This window comes from Hakea prostrata, chromosome 4, assembly GCF_041222555.1.
Source record: "Hakea prostrata isolate BN-2017 chromosome 4, UWA_Hpros_2, whole genome shotgun sequence".
Classification (NCBI taxonomy): domain Eukaryota; kingdom Viridiplantae; phylum Streptophyta; class Magnoliopsida; order Proteales; family Proteaceae; genus Hakea; species Hakea prostrata.
This window is the reverse complement of record NC_142603.1, coordinates 18,845,647-18,863,528: the sequence shown is the minus strand read 5'-3', so window position 1 is coordinate 18,863,528 and position 17,882 is coordinate 18,845,647. Positions and strand designations below refer to the sequence as shown.

At 36.2% G+C, this 17,882-nt stretch overlaps 2 protein-coding genes across 2 annotated transcripts; one reads left to right on the top strand and one right to left on the bottom strand.

Annotated features, from left to right (window-relative positions):
* Nucleotides 1-187: 187 nt before the first annotated feature.
* On the bottom strand, nucleotides 188-2,774 carry LOC149018332 (uncharacterized). The gene is made up of 2 exons (XM_089152622.1): nucleotides 2,019-2,774; nucleotides 188-1,556 (listed from the first exon to the last, which is right to left on the bottom strand). The coding sequence occupies exons 1-2, from the start codon at nucleotides 2,612-2,614 to the stop codon at nucleotides 875-877; spliced, it is 1,278 nt and encodes a 425-aa protein (XP_089008748.1). The 5' UTR covers nucleotides 2,615-2,774; the 3' UTR covers nucleotides 188-874.
* A 7,553-nt stretch (nucleotides 2,775-10,327) lies between these two features.
* Nucleotides 10,328-14,290, top strand: LOC149018331 (profilin-3). Its single transcript, XM_089152621.1, has 3 exons — nucleotides 10,328-10,597; nucleotides 11,500-11,637; nucleotides 13,976-14,290. The coding sequence occupies exons 1-3, from the start codon at nucleotides 10,466-10,468 to the stop codon at nucleotides 14,108-14,110; spliced, it is 405 nt and encodes a 134-aa protein (XP_089008747.1). The 5' UTR covers nucleotides 10,328-10,465; the 3' UTR covers nucleotides 14,111-14,290.
* Nucleotides 14,291-17,882: the final 3,592 nt, after the last annotated feature.

Sequence of the window (17,882 nt, the reverse complement as noted above, 5' to 3'; positions counted from 1 at the left end):
ATGTAAAACTATAAAATGAATTATAACGGGTTGCGATTTGGCTGGTGCAGACTCTGCCATCCTCACCCCAAACACAACCCATTAAGGTTCGGTTTAGACCGATTCGGACTATAACGAGCCGATACAGTTCAGTTTTAACGATTCGGACTGCAAATTGACACCCCTATATGCAATACTGTAATCAGATCTCTAAACTTCACAAAGCATCTAAAATATTTTGTCTTGTAGACAATTGATGTGGTCATTATTATCCATGATAGAGAAAGTGTTATGGATGACAACTAGCTTCTACAAAAAATGTTCTAGATTAATCACAAATCAAATTTTTTTAGAGTATAGTTAAATCAAATATCCCCTGATATTGGCATACCTCCAGTATATATGTCTTTACATGTGCATGAGTATTCTAGATATTATATAGTACATGATTTCAACTCTGAAAAAGGTATACACATTGCACAAGAGGGTACACTACCAGGAAAAAAAATGCACCCTCTTAGAACACTTTCATTAGATTGATGCAGCCAAAATAACTTCAATTCAAAATAATCTCAGAAACCAAACAAAAACAACCCGGAAAAAAAAAATTACAATCAATAAAAAGTTCCATAATTAGTAAACAGTAAACAAATACTAGAAAAGAATGTGACACCCTTTGATCTACAATTCTCTGTACAATTCAATTATGTGTAAACTCTAAACTGATTCACAAACAAAGTTTCTCTAACTTCTGATCTGAAAACCCAAACCCAAGGATTATGATTAATGATAAAGTCAGCCACTCACCATAACAAAAACCAGTATGGAAGCAGAAAGAATGAAAAAGAAAAAAATTAGAAGGGTTTTGAAATAGGATATGAAACTGATCTTCGCTCTAGGAGAAGTAATCCTGCTCATCATGACAAAACTCCTTTCTGAGTTTATGAGAGAAGAGCCTACAAGCGTCCATGCTAAGATCAATGGCAGCAGATACTGCAATGAAGAGTGCAGCATCAGCAATGCACTTCACATGCTGCACACCCACTTCCACCATTGGTTTACTGATCTTCCCTTCACCTTCTACTGTAGAACCCATAACAAACCCTCTAATGGTTGCTGGCCACGAGCACAAGACAGCTTCACCACCACTAATAATTGCATTGCTGGTACTGTCGATACAGAATTTTCCACCCTTTCGGACGCTCATGGTGCCCTCAGACATGGGAATTCCACTGTTTCTGGTTCCACTATCAGTGACGAGCTCGAATCTGTAACCCAAAGCATCAATGGCGCCTCGCTCTCGCCATGCTTCAAGGCGTCCCCATGGTTTCCAGGTGCTGACGGATGAGCCATGAGGGCGTAGGATTAGCCATGCTCCTGGGTTTGAACGTGACACACGATCAGAACCAGGAGAAGGGACGAAGGGTGTGATCATAGAAGCAGCAGCAACAGGGGAGCCTGAGAGATCGTGTACTATGATCATCCACCCTTTTCTCTCCCTTCCTGAACGCTCTTTCTCTGCTTCAAAGGAACTCATCCATCTTCTTGTGAAATTGCCGGAATCTAGTTGCAGAGATCTGATTTCACAATTCACAAATTAAACAAAACCCAAGTTTTAACAAGGATATAAAGGTGATTTCTCTTGATTAATCAAATATTACTTTCTACGTAGCAATCATTTTTGAGATGTTTCTTCACCAAGCATGCTTAGGAGTGATGTAAGAAACAAAAAGAAAATCCAATCATTTAACCCAGAAACATATATTAAATTAAGGAACGGTTGATCATGGTTGGTGATATAAAATCCTAGGATTTCCCTTTACCTAACATCAGATTTTCTTTTCGAATGTTAACAGCAAAGCAGATCAGAACAGATATGATTTTGGCCAAAAATAGAACTGCTGAACCCTGTTCAAGAAATCTTCAACTACATTTCATTCATTTTCTTGTTTAAACTATAACAGAACCTTGACTAAGCTTTAATGGTGATCCACACGGATACCCAGTTAAGAACAGAAAATGGAAGTTGAAGGGATTACCTTGATCTGGAATTCCGATCAGAGCTAAACTTGCAACTAAACACAGGTTGTCTGATATTTCCCTGGATCTGAAAAACTACCGGACTACATTCCGGTTCACCACCGAACTGAAAGACGAACCGCGGGTCAGGTTCAGCTCGGACCACCAAATGTAACTGGGCCGATGGTTTGGCTGGCTGTTTGCCTAGCTTCATCCAACCAGTCTGAAACACGCAAGCGCGATTCTCTGATTCCTTTAAATCGATACTGATACGAACCCGGCCGAGTAATTTACCGGAACTAATACCGCAATTTCGACCCATGCGACCCGTGTAGACAGACAAGGATAGGGTTGAGGGTTTGGCCGTGAAGCGGCGGAGAATGGTGGGTTCAAGGCTGAAGACGGCGGAAGAGGTGGCGGAATCCGACGGAGAGTCATCGGAAGAGGAACAGAGTGGGAGCAGAGTTGTTTGCGATGGAGAGAAGTTCTTGAGGCGGATTTTGCAGAAGCATGGAGTTGAAGATGGATGAACACCTGACCCAGCTGGTTTTTTGGCTTGTGGAAATTTCAGAGCTAACGATTCGACGATTAGTCGAATGAATGGGCATGGATCCATTGTCGTTATCCTTCTTTCTGCAAGTCTCTAATGGAGAGAGTCAGAGAGATCTCTGAGAACGATTTAAGATGAAAGACTTGTAGACGAAGAGATATAGATACATAAAGCTTCTGGAACATCTGTCTTCATGAAGGCAATGAGCCGATGTCAGCTCAGCCGCTTCCCAGTTAACTTCTAAAAATAACGGAAAATTTTTCATTTTCTCTTATAACCTTTTTCTCAATTATATGGGCTGATGACATAGGAAATACGTGTGCTTCTTCGTCAGTATTTGTACTTATCTTTCTACCAAAAAAACAAAAAAGTATTTGTACTTATCGTAACAAGTTGATTTACTAGAAAATTGATTTTGAGACGTCAGATTGGTATCTGAGAATGACGAAACAGTGGCTAATGAACCAGTCTTAGCTGTGAAAAAGCTGTCAGAAGAGTGTTTCAAAATATCCTGAAATTCCTTGACCAAAGTAGAGGTCGGTGACGTGTTAATATTGTAAAAGGATTTTGATTTAATCGGGAATGATTATCTGACAGCCGTTCACTGACGGCGCCAATTCAGAAACAGAACACGTGGGCCCCACTTTAGCCAGGTTGTATACTTGTATGTATGTTTGCTTGCTGGGGGCCCACGGAAGCACTTGGGCTGTTGTTTGGCTAGTAGACAGGGCTTACATCCCCATACGTAGTAGGACCCGCGTATAGGGTCCAGTGGGCCCCACTAGAGAAATGGATTGATATGATGGTTTATGGTATTTTGCTCATAAGGAGGGTGGGTCTGTTTGTTTGATTGTTCGATGGTTTTTATGGAATTTTGGGAGTCTTTGCCAGCTCATACTCTCATCGTGTGACGTTGTAAACTTCATCACCCATGTTCCTTCTTCATGAAGTTAATTGTATTTTTTTACCATAAAAAAAATAAGTTAATTGTATTTCTATCCAAAGAAAACAAACTAATTGCTTTAATTTTCTTTGACCGAATAAAATTTATTTTATTTTATTTTCTAATTAGTACGGTAACTTAATTAAGAAGAAGGTTGACTCCTGTGATTTTCCCTTTCTTTGGGTGAATGATTTAGATGATCTAAGTGTTTGATTTCTTCCCTCATCAAAGAAGAGCATATACTAAGAATTTCAACTTAGTATCAAAATTGTCCATACAAAATTATGGTATTAAAATTAAGGATATGAATTTCAAATTATTATCAAAATTGTCCATACAAAATTATGGTATATCAAATTATTTTAAAGAATGATATGGTATGCTTTTAGGTCGGATACCAATACTATATATTGAACATTACAATTTTTTTTGTAGTATTCAATATATAGTATTGGTATGAGACCTAAAAGCTCCCTGTGAGATGTAATCGAGGTGCGCGCAAGCTGGTCTGGATGAACCTCAGACACAAAAAAAAGAAAACACTATAATTTTTTGAATCTAAATTTTATCATAATGTCTACATATCAAAATCGTAGTGAATCATTTTTATATTAACTTTGTACATTTTACATACCAAAATCATACCACACCATTTTCATGCCACTTTCGTATTAGAATTGTATCAATACAATATTAATATGCAAATACAAGTACAAAATAGTACAGTTTTGGTTTTAGGTAATTTTTTCAATGTGGTACTAAATTACCATAGTTGTACCATTTTACATCCTTAGATATCACTATCTTGACTTTTCACCACTCTACATTTAGGGAAGATTCATCTTGTCATTATTTAGAGATGAATTTCTCTCTTAAATGTATATGAAGAGAACGTTCAGATCATGGAAGGAAATTTCGGCGAATTTCGCCGAAATATCGGCGAAATTCGCCCAGTTCGCCGGTGGGCGAAATAAAAAATGGATCGAAATCGATATTGCAACTTTTCGCCGGAAAATCGCCGATTTTCCGGCGAAACAGCAACCTTTCGCCGGAAAATCGCCGTTTTCGCCGGAAAATCGCCATTTTTGTTCATTCTTCTTCTTCTCTCTCTTTCATCTTGGTGCCCCTGAAGCTCTGAAAAGCAACTAAAGATTAGCGGAACAAGTTTGTTTGGTTTCCTATTTTTCATCTCTGATCTCATCGTCGGAACAGAAATGCCCTGCTGCAAGGCTCCATGGTGGTGGTGTGGCTGTTGCGTTGTTTCATCTTGTGGGAAACTCCCTGCTGCTGCTGCGTCTGCAAGAAAAGAGAAGAACTGAAGAAATGAAAGAAAGAGAGGAACACAAGGAAACTCCCTGCTGCTGCTTCATCTGCAATAGAAGAGAAGAAGTTAAGAAATGAAAGAGAGAGAGGAACGAGTACGACCAGCTTTTTAGATTAAAAAAAGATAATAAAAAAATGAAATTTAGGATGGGCTTTTGTAACCATCCACGTGGTTGCTCATTCTTCTTTTTGTCAAATCAGCATTTAATGCATTTTTCACTTTCCCCAGCCATTTTGCCTTTTCATATTTTGTATTTAATGCATTTTCCCCATCGCGAGACTTTCACCAAATTTCGCCGAAATTTTCGGCGAAATTCGCCAATTCGTCTTGTTCGCCCATGAGCGAACCACCGAATTCAACCGAAATATCGTTCCTTGGTTCAGATAATATATAATATATTTGACCTCTGTGAATAGAGGATACTGATTCATCAAAAATAGCCTTCCTAACCAGTCATACTAAATTGACATATAATCTTGGTTGTCCATTGAGTATTTGTGAGACTTTGGAGTACTCTAGAATTATTATAGGATTTTCATTTCCTACCTTTTGATTAGGGGTATCAACGATGCGGTTTGGGGCGTTTCTTGGCTAAAAAACACCTAACCCAAACACGACCCATTAGCTAAATAACGATTTCGGGCCAATTTCGGTTTGGGCTAACAGTTTAGATTCGAGTTGACTAATGATTTATGGTGTGTAAGAAAAAGAACAATAAGAAACATTGAGCATCCTACAACAAAAACGAAAATTACATGGAAAGCAAAGTTGCTATTGGTCAATTTTCATTAAAAAAAAAACCCATCAATTCTATAGAAATCAAGAACCTAGATATTAAGTAGTAAAATGATTATTTGATATTGAATTCATGTTTAATTTTTTTAATTGTCTATACTAACTACCGAATGGTAATATAATGATTCAAATATTATTTAATGTAAAATTACAAAACGGATTGTAAATGGGTTATAACGGGTTGCGGTTCGGTTTCGGATTGGTACGGGCTCCACAACTCTTAGCCCAATTACGACCCATTAAGTTTCGGTTTGGGCCAATTTGGGCTATAACGGGCCGATTTTAACGGTTCGGGCTATAAATTGACACCCCTACTTTTGGTTATGCAACTGTTGCTAAAAAATTAAAAAGGCAATAAATGGTTTGGTAAGAATTTTATTTTTTTAATGAAAAATAAATTGACATAATAAGGTTGAAACACAAAATATACTTATGAGAGAAGAACTAAAATCGAAAGTAGCTACTCAATGTCATATTTGAAAGGTGAAAGTGAGCAAAAATTTTGTTAGATTGTGGGCTGGAAGTACTGATTTGGAAGCTTCTAATGGAGGTTGCTTTTCATGTCAAACCTACAGTTTCACAGTGAGAGCCCTTTTGAACCCAAAAAAACAAAGGGAAAAAAAAAAAAGGTGAGGGTCCTTAAAATCCTCAAATTCAAATTTTTGATGATCATACTCTTAGAAATGAATTACTTATCAACGTTTTTACATTATAGTTTCTTCAAATTATTATGATATGTGTAATTGTTTATGAATGTAAGCTTCGCATGTAGTATATAACATTATCTTGTATTTTGATGTATAATATCATCAATTATTATTTATTAATCACCAAAATGAAAGGTATTATCTATTATTTATATTTGTATTATTGATTAAGATTTGTAATCAAATATTATTGAATTCTGTTAGTAAAATAGAAAAGTACACACACACACACAAAAGATTTACATGATTTACTAGAAAATTACATCTACCATCAAATAGAGATGGTTTTTTTATTTATTATGAAGTACATATACAGCTAAAGTACATGAACAGCCTTGCCATCCACTCAACCTTTTAATAAGTTATATAAATATAGAAATAAGTGAAAATATTACTTCAATAAAAGGACAAAATGCCCCTATAACATAAATATCTAAAACATAAAGACACGACCTTCAAACAGCTTGGGTCTGTTCACCAAGGAAAAAAAAAACCAGCTTAGATCCACAATGGAAATTGCTTGGATGTTAAATATTAAATGCACAATATTGTGTTGTTTACGATTAAGTTTTAGGGTTTTGAGTCATTGAGAAGTATGGATTTTATCACTCAACCAACTCTGTGTAGGTAATTTTAGAGATTTATTAGATTGAATTCTTAATTGGGTTCTAATTGTGACCCTTTAATAATTAAGTGTCACATGTCACTATATTAAATAGAAATTATAGGAAATTACAAAGGTGAAATTGTAGAGGATGTTGATCCCTCCACCCCATTGTGTTTCAAAAGAAAACCTAAAATACCCATCTTTAGGTTTTCTTTTTCTCCCTTTTGTGGGATTGTGGGGTGGTGGTTTAATCCAAGCTTGCAATTTGTTTTAACAATGCTGGAATGACCTAGTATGGGCAACATGAATGAAGAGATTTGGAGTATGAGACCATGATTTTCACCATAGAAATAGAAGCTCAAAGTGAAGAGAAACAAAGGGGAAATAAAGAACCCCCTCCCCTTTCTGGTTTCACCAAGGCGAAGGAAGAAAATGGGTGAAGCTATTCCCCTTTCACCTTTGATACGATAGAGTATAGGGGTATATTTTTGTCATATTGATAAAATTGGGTAGGGCTATTTTAATCGTATCATATTTATTAAATCAATTGAGAATTTATTTTATAAAATAATATAAAATATTTGGAATTTGAATGAGTAGTGGGGTTTTTTTTCCTCTTTCCGGAATGCGAATTAGGTCAACGCTTGGAGAATTTTTTTTTTTTTTTTGAACTGAGGTTCATCCAAACCATTTTGCGCACACCTTGACTACATTTTCAGGGGATACGCCTCAATGAGAGTCGAACTCACAACCTCTTCACGAAAAAGCGTGGGTGTTACAACTAGAGCAATTATACGTTGACAACACTTAAAAATACTATAAGGTAGTTTGGAATTTATACATAATTTTTTTTGCACCAAGGAGACCCATAGTTTAGATCTCAGATACATCTGCAAATTTTCATCTTATTATATTTGTCAAATACTTAGGTCTGTCTGGTTACATGAGTTTGGAAATTTCAAACATCTAGAAATTTTAAATCTATGGAGTCATAATTCTTAAAATTAACTATTTGATTCGAAAATGAACTTTGTGGATTCATTCTAAAAAACTATTTAGTCGATGTAAATTTTGTGAATGCACAAATATTAGGGTTTTTATAATAGATTTCACTCCATACCTACCAATTATGAATCTCTATATTTCATGAATCTAAAAGTTTTCACAATTAAAACGGGCATAAATTTTACATTTACGAATCCATAGATTTGTAGTCAAATAGGCCTTAGTGGTCGAACACGGTTACCCAAAAAAATAAAAAGAAGTGGTTGAACACTCTAATGAGATCTGCGTTGGAAATGGCCAACCGAAAACGACACTCTGGTCTGAGCGTGCAAGTGCGACCCCATAATTACAACTAACCCAAATACTCATCAAACCCTTCAACCCCATTGTAATGAATGGAAGTGATGTTGCAACTTGCAAGCATTATTAAGACTGTGGAACCGTTTATCATTGCCCATCATTGGTTTATCCCAAACCCTAATTTTTTTTAACTAATTAAATTAATTTGTGTTAAACTCCAACTAATCCTTGCATCAGCCTTAACTCATGTTCTCCTCTTTCTTTATATTCCCCCTTAAGAAATGCTCTGAACTTTATTTGGGTTTTTAAGGATGAATTGAAAACTAAAATTTACTTTTGTTCAAAAAGTTAATTTAATTAGTAATTTACTTTTGTTCCTTCGCCATCTAGATGTGCTCATAATATTAAGATTATTTGTGAGCAACTCAAACTAGTCTAGGAAACCTCATCTTAAAGGTGCTATTAAACTAATTTCAGATAGAACACTCAAAGACAAGAAAGGAGGTTTGAGTTTTGTTTTGAGAGATTATAAGGGAACTCCTTTAGGTGCGGTCTCTGTCCCTTACTCTTTTTCTACATTTCTTGAGGGAGAAGCTTTGGGAATACGTGAGGGTCTTCTAAGTGTAGCTGCAGAGGGGTTTGATCATCTCATGGTAGAGAGTGATTGTCAACAATTGATCAATGTTCTAAATTATAAATTACATACTCTTGTTGATATTTGAATATTGTAGAGGATATCATTCATCTCTCTTCTTACTTGATGGATGGTATATCACTTTGTTCCTAGGGGATGCAACATTGTTGCTCATTCTCTAACTGGGAAGGTTACCTCGATAGGGAGGACTAACTGGCCAATTCCACTACGTAGTTGTTGGATCTCTGTAACTCGGACACACAACCTTAAGGAGTTGTTGGATCTATGTAGTTACCTTGTCTTCTTTGTGTTCTTTGAAATGAATGTTGGTTTACAAATAAAAATTAAAAAAAATGATCTTTGTAATCTTCGTCGATTTTGATTTAATTATTAGATACATTCTATTACTAATGTGTCTCAATCTCAATGGTTGATAACTCATAAATGTAAAATAATGGCCGACAGGGTAGGACCATGGTCAGTTCAATGGCTTTGGTAAGGAACGGTTCGAGAATTGAACCCAAGAATACCGTAAGCGTGAAGAAACCCGACAACTATAGAAGGAGGTGTGATCCCGTTAAATTCAAGATAAACGATCATGCTCTATATGGAAACTATAACTAACTCAGATTGAAGGGGAAAGAACCCTACGATCGGACGGCCGCGAAGGAGAATTATGAATGAATCCAACACTCGAGAATAAGAGATAAACCCTATATAAACTAAAGTATTATACAAAGTAGAGATAATTGAATCGTTTCCCTCCATTATCATTTTCAATTAAATTCTACAACTAGCCAAAGTTCTGTGGTGATTCACTTATTAACTTAGCTTTCAAAGGTGACTTCCCTACTGCTGAGTCGGCCCACATCTAACGTTGTTTTGCAGGAATCTGAAAGTTGATCAATTTTTGGATGCATCAATAACAATGACAATAAGATACCCAAGCAATCATAGGATCAAAATTGCAATTTTTTTTGAAAGAGGATGCTTTTTATATATAGCGGATAAAGATACAACTTATATCATCAACGAGAGTCGAGTCCTCGAACTCTTCACCAAGAAGTGTTGGTCTTACAAATCGAGCAAAGACGGCTGACACTTGCTCAAGCCAGTACACTTGGCTAAATTGGGTGGCACCAAATGTCTAGGTGTGGTTCAACGATGACCATGAGCCAAGGTCAGCCTAGATTTAGACCATAATTGTCAAATTGAACCAAATAAAACGGATAGCTAAGTATGGACTGGACCAGCTAAAGAACTGAGACAGAATGGGTTGCATTAAGGGGCAATTTGGTAATTCTGTTGAAAAGGCTTGCGCAGTTTAGATCATGGACGCATGCCATTTCCTCCTTAAATAATGGAGGACGTGAATGACACTCATTTAATCGGGAAAAATGGACGGTGGATAGAAGCTCGAAAGGTCCAATCATCGCTTCTTCTTATCTCTCTATTTATTTTGTCTCCATCTGGTCTGAGAGACTGAATTCAATTCGAAGGAGCGAAAAACAAGAAACCGAGACCTCGTTACAGGGAAGAGAGGGTGAGAAAGAGAGAAAAATTATCAGATAGAAGAAGAAGAAGAAGGTTGCAGAGAAGAAGATGTCGTGGCAATCTTACGTCGACGATCACCTCATGTGCGACATTGAAGGCCAGGAAGGCCACCGTCTTGCAGCTGCATCGATCATCGGTCACGATGGAAGTGTTTGGGCTCAGAGCGCTTCATTTCCTCAGGTTTACTTCATTTCTCTCTCTTTCTATCCTTCTCTCCTGTATTGATTTAGTTTTCATTTGATCTGCTTTATTTTTGATTCCATAGTAGCTGATCGGATTGTTTCTATGATGGATTATATTCTTACATATGTGTTTGACAGACAGTTGATTCGATTAATTGACTACCGTCTTGATTTAAATGGCTTTGATCTTGGATTAATCTTAATACATTGGATCTTACATTGTCATTGGTTCATTTTGTATTTTATTCATTTGTTTCTTTTTTGAGTTAGAAATTGGTTCATTTTGTATTTGCTTTGCTGACTATCAATGTGAGATGGAGATTTCCCAAAATTTTCAATTCGATCGGCGATCAATATGACAAAATTTACCTCGTTCTATGTAGTTTGCTTTGGAAATGGAGGAATGAATTATTTAATTGATTTCCCCTGATTAGCCAAATTTATCAATATCTATCTTTTTGATTAATTTATTTCCTTGTCTTGTTAGATAAATTACTCCATTTGTAGTCCTTTCTGTATTAGGGATTGCTGTGATTTGTTGTTGATTTTGTATTTTGTTTTATTTTTGGTGGTGAGTATAATGTATTAATTGCTCCATGTGGTTGTACTTTCTTTCATTCATTTCAAGGCATTAGTTTGTTTAAGAATGCAGTTAGTTCTATTCTTAGTTGTTGGAATGTTTGTAATTCTAATACTCCATTTTTTCTTAATGCATCTAATTAACCTTTTTCTTTTTAAATTGGAAATATAACACACTTTCTTCGCTTAACATTTGCCACATTAGTTTCTTAATGTTCACTGACTTTGATTTTAGAGATAATAGCTCTGTTCATATTTTCTTTTGGGGTGCTGCAACTGAGGATTGTGCTCTTTGCTTCTTCTTTTTGTGCGTGTTTGCAGTTTAAACCCGAGGAGATTACAGGTATTATGAATGATTTTAATGAACCAGGCTACCTTGCTCCTACTGGCTTATTCCTCGGGGGAGCTAAATATATGGTTATCCAAGGAGAACCTGGAGCTGTGATCCGTGGAAAGAAGGTGATATTCTGCTACCAACTTATACTGTCCATCCATTATCACCTCACATCCTCTTCTGTCTTCTCCCCCTCAAGTTAGATGAATATTCCGAGTTTATTTTCTTTCCCATTATATAGATGCATATGTACACACATACATCTTTCTTTTAATTGTCTATGTCTGCAATTATGTTAGTGCTTGTCTAGGACATTTAAATCTATACATGTCACCAAAACGTAGGTGTAATCTGCTACTGGTTCTCATTTTGTTTTTGTTAGATTTCCATATGCATATATGGTCTTTAGTACTTGCTACATAACACATCAACATGGTTGACACGCACTCCACTTCAATAGTTTTGTATGCCACCAATGAATGCATTTCATGTTCGTAAGTTCTATCCGTTATTTACCTTGTTCGTTTGGTATCTATGGCAAATTAAGGATTTTAATATTTTATTTGAATCGAACAGAAAAAAGGAGGAGGAGTTGAGAATGAGAAGGAAGAGAAGAATGAGAGAAAAAGCTTTGAGAGTCTCCATCTCAATGAGAGAACCCTCGAGAGTTTTCAGTCTTTATTATAGGAAAATTACAGCTACAACAAAGGAAACAAATACCCACGATTGAGTCTAATATGGACTCCAATCTCTCGTTGGGATCTTTCCTACCCTAATTTACCTTATTGCCCCTATTACTCAGACCTTGTTACTTTTTCTACTATGTTATTAATCCTCTAACACCCTCCAATGGGCTCTGTCTGAAGTCATCCTTGACACAAGACTCAGACTTTGCATGTCAGTCTCCATAGCCTCAATTGGTCATTTTATGCCTCCCACCATCTCTTTTGGGTCCTTTAATCTGAACCAATCACTCCTCACTAAGCATCTACCAGCATCTCTTGTGCAGGGCTAAACCACTTCAGATGATATTCTTGGAGCATGTGGCTGACTGGGGCAAATCCCACATCAGCAGTTCTAATACATGTCTTCTTTACTTCATCCTTGTTTTGCACAGTCACTTTGAAATCCTCATCTCAGCAACAAATAGCTTAGCTATTTGGGATTTCGCCATTTCATTCATTTGAGTCCCACCTAATTCTTTGTCAGACATCATCATTTATGTCACCTTCTTTTATATGATAAATCCCAAAATTTTGAAATAGTCACTTGGCAATCTCTCTCTCCTCTATTTTATCATTTCATCACCCATCATAGTGTGACTACAGTTACACATCCTGTTCTCCATATTTGATCTACTTATCTTAAAAGTCTCTTGTTTTCAAGTCAATCTTCACATCTCTAACTTAATGGTGATCCTGCTTTTGTCTCATCAACCAAAACGATATCATTGATGAAGAGCATACACCACTATACGTTGTCTTGGATGTGTTCTTGGTTAATATCCATGATAAGCAACAAGCTAATAAGGCCTTAGTGCTGATTCTGTATTTGATTACATCTATATACTTACTTGACTCAACTCTCTTTGCAAGAGCATGCAATATTAAATACCTAGGGTATATGTCATAGACTTTCTCCAGGTCAATCAGAAACATATGAAGATCCTTTTTGCTAGCTCTGCATCTTTCCATGAGCCTCCTTAGTAGGTAGATAGCTTTTGCCGGAGCTTGGCTTTCTGCTTATCATTAATTCTTTACTGAGTGAAGCCAAGATCAGCTACCACTTGTCAGGCCAATTTTTGGCTGCAAGCTGGTGCAACCATTTGCCTTTAAGTTAGATTTAAAAGCAAAAGGGATGACTGCACCATTGCTTTCTACCATAGACCACACAAGTGTGCCCTGTTAAGCACCAAGAAATGATACTGTTTGTACCAGGCAAGGTTGACAAACCAGGTTTTTATCCAACTGCTCTACCATGAAGTCAAGCTGGTTCCAAAATTCACAATTATGATATACTTAGAATTTAGAATACTAAACTATGAAAGCATAAGAAAGATATTGTAAAATTTGAGGAGAATGTCTAAACTAAGAGAGCCTTAATCAGAAAAGTTTCTGGAAAACTTGTAGGTTTATATACTGTTCTTATTTTTCTGATAACAAGACATCCCACTTCTGTTGGTCAATGGTGTCCTTGAATCATGATCATGTTATGCCTGAAATTCGACTGAGTTAAGTTAACACCAGTCAAGAACGGATTTTCCAACCATGCCTTCAGTTTGCAAATAGTGTTCAGTAGGTTATCTTGCTTTTGCTGGAGCTTGTTAAGAATTACATGTCTGGTGTTTTGGTAGAATCAATACATTTATTAGGTTTCTTTGGCATTATGAAACAATAAACACTCTATGTAGGGAAAATGCTTTTGGTTATATTTATTTACCATTGCATTTTATTTATTCTGCAGGGATCTGGTGGTGTCACTATAAAGAAGACCAACCAAGCTCTAATTTTTGGTATTTATGAAGAGCCTGTTGCCCCAGGACAGTGCAACATGATTGTTGAGAGGCTGGGGGATTACCTCATTGAACAGGGTCTGTAGGTCCAGAATGCAATTTTTTATCCAATTTTCCATTGGACGTTTTTTGTTTTTGTTTTTTTAGCCTCTCCTGCCTTCTCTTCATCAGTCATTATGGCTTTTGCTTCTTACTCTTTTAGCTATGTATTGGCAATTTGGCATTGATGCAGACAATAATCGTGTGATAAATTTTTTTTCTTTCTTCTTTTGGTATCCTAGGGTCTATTCAAATTCTTCTTCTTCCTCCCTCGTATTGTTATGTTTGCAATTTGCACTTCCGAATTTCATGATTCTCAAGAAGGCTTCTGTTTCCAAAGCTCAGAAACTCAGACCTCTGGGTAGCTTGCTGTCCAAAAGTTCAATACCAAACATGTAATGTTTGTTTTGCATTTTCTGGTGTTTTGGACGATAAATATTGTGCCGGATTGGGGTTAGGATCGATTTAGATTGGAGTCCAGATCTTCTCCACCCAACTGCTCCTCCTCCCATCGCCCCACCCTCACACATTGGCTTGCCCGTGAATTTGTCAGCCCAACTTTGAGGGTGGGAGGACGAGGGACAGCCCACCTGGGTGAAGAGGATCTGTACTCAGATTTGTTTGGGGAATTCAATTTGAGAACCAACTTGGTCAAATCTGGAACTCACTTCCACTGCTTGTTACCAAACTGGATCCAAACAAAATGCAGTAAACCCAATTAGACCTGACCAAAACCTAAATGGAACTCTTAACCCACCTTCAAGATTAGAAAATCAAACCACATGATCAAAATTATAACCAATTTTTATCTCGAAAGTGACCTACTAAAGAGAGACAAACGTATGGCTGAATAGCAAAATACGAAAACCTATTTCTACAAAATTTGTTAGGTCCACTTCTATGCGCATAGATCTATAAATACATTTCTTGAGATGCTTTCTCTTCACACAAGTTTATGTTAAAAAATTCTATATATATAAAAAAAATTCAGATATATAGTTAAACATATGATCTCTTTTATTTATTTTCATAGTGGTTTTTATTTCTTATAATAAAACTAAAAAATATATAAAGATCAATTTTGGTTATTTTGGAGTTAATTATTTTTTTTGTTTATGGGAAGTTAGATTCGGAGGATTATAACAGTAATGTGATTCTAATATCTAAACTCATTCAAGATCTTTATTAAATCATCAGATAGTGATTCATAAAATTAAAACTTGCTCTGATATCACTTAATTGGAAAAATTGGATTCGTAAAATCTTAACAACATGATACTAGTATTTAATTAATTCAAGCTCTAACAGCAATCTAACAACTACATCACATCACCGTCTTTGAACAAAAAAAAAAAAAAAAGATCACTGAATTGTGAGAGTCGATACACCATCTCCTTATTTTTCTCTCTTAGATGGGGAAGAGAAAAAAATTGTCTGTCTGGCTTTAGGGACCATAACCCCTTATGCATTAAAAATTTCAGTTGTGAGCAAAGTTCGACATGTCGACTCGTGTCGCCGTGTCGGACTCTGGCGACACGGCGACACGGGCGACATGTCGCCAAAAGTCGCTCGACTTTTGGTAAGGGTTCGATGAAAAATCGAACCCCCTTTTTCAAGGGTATTTGGGGTCATTTTGACATGAAATTTGACGTGTAACCTAATTTGAGGCCAATAAACACATTGGGGGTATTATTTTGACCTAAAACATCACCTAACCTAAAGTTTATAATTGGCACATGTCCAACTATATGCGGGCAAAACTGGAAGTTTGGAAAATTCATATAAACTAATGTAAATATGCAAAGAGAACACAAATACACAAGTAGTAAAGAGATGTACTAAAGTTTACAATTCATTATACAACTATGTTGAGTATGGCTCATGCTTCACATATTGTTGCCGACGGATACGGGGGTCCCGCTCCCCGGTGAGCGGGCGGGGGTCCGAGGAGGCCGCCCCGGCGGAGGTGTGGGGGCCCTACATCACTTTGGCAAAAAGCGAACGAAAAATCGGTGAAAAACAAACGAAAGGCTGTTATATATGGCGAATGTAGCGATATATCGCCGATTTTTCGGCGATATATCGACTTTTCGGCGACATATCGCCGACACAGGGCGATATGTCGCCGACATTTGGGAAATATCGTGTCGCTGGGGGGAGTCGTGTCGCCCCCAATGACACATGGCGACATATCGCCTCAGAAACATATATGACGATATGTCGGCGATATGTCGCCGACACAATGAACTATGGTTGTGAGCCATCAATCACAATTGAAAAGTAATGGGCTATACATGGATTCATATTCAAATAATGATATTTCTATAAGCTCAAATAGTTTTAATTTAATGGACAGCAAACCTCTGTACAATTATATTAATCCATGAATCCACCAAAAGAAAATTGTTAATACAATTTTCATGTATTCTGTTTCCCACTTGTCATCTTCGTTTTCTTGTTTATCACAGTACTCAAGCACTTTCATCAATATTTTAGAGATGATATTTGGTAATGGTATTTGTGTTCCATTGTAGGCAACTTTGATAATGTTCTTATGGTTCTTGATACCATGAAAGCTCAATGATCAAATTCGAAAGTCTCATCATTAGAACTCTTTAAAACTACCTTCATGGAAGACATCGTAAGAGCAAAAACAAAGAAGGCTCCAAGTAACCAAACATGCCCTTAGTGATTAAAAAACAATTCTAGCAGAACTTACTCTAATATTAGTTGACGGAAGAATTAGATTCTCATAATTCTAACAATATGATTCTAGTATTTAAATAATTCAAGATTTTTGGATTCAAGTAACCAAACATGTCCTTAGTGAATCATTAGAAAGTGATTTATAAAATTAAACTAGGATGGAAGACTTATCGATCCATTGCAGAGTTGTCAAGCAAAATCATTTATGTTACCAGTTGACGGAAAAATTAGATTCGTAGAATCCTAGCAACAATCTAACAAAACATACTCTAATACCACTTGATGGAAAAATTAGATTTGTAGAATTCTAAAAATGTGATTTTAGTATTGAAGTAATTCAAGATCTGAGTAAAATTTGTCTGTTTTCCTATATCCCCTCTCCTCATGAAGTTGAAAAGTTACCTAGGTTATAGTAAAATTCAGATTTGGTTTGAATTAGGACTTTATTTATGATTGTAGAATGATTATGTGTCATATGTCACAATCTTAGAAAAGAATTGCAAGGAAGGGAATTGTAGATGATGTGCCTGTGCAGCTGTGCAGTGTGCCCCCACCCCAAAATAAAATTTTCATATTTCTTTTTCTTTTGTTTAGTTTTTTGAAATTTCATCTATAATTCTCTTTCTATGTGTGAAATATATCAGTACCTGGCTCTCCCATTGAAGAAAATTTTAAATTCAGATGATTATAGATTGGAACCTCTTTCCCTTTGAAGCTCTTGCTTCTCTTTCTATGCACGGTAAAATCGTAAAGACAAATGGGAGAAAATTTCACTGTAAACTATCTGAAATTTTGGTAATTGACTCATTTCAAAGTTAAATCTTTGCTCCACCCCTATGCATATAAATCTTTAGATATTTTTTTTAGTTGAAAAAAATATATTAAATAATACAACTACAAATACAACATTGCAGTGATATAAGTTTTGTTCTTAAATCTTCAAATACTTTTGTTGACTTTTTAGCCACTGGTTTCTTCGCTTAACCTATCTAAGTTTGGGTGGTTATACCTATACTAGAGTCTTTTCTTGTACAATAAACTTTTGTATCTTTCAAGGTTTCTCGTTGAATACTTTCTCCACGCCTAAAAAAAGGTCACCCAAATATGTATATA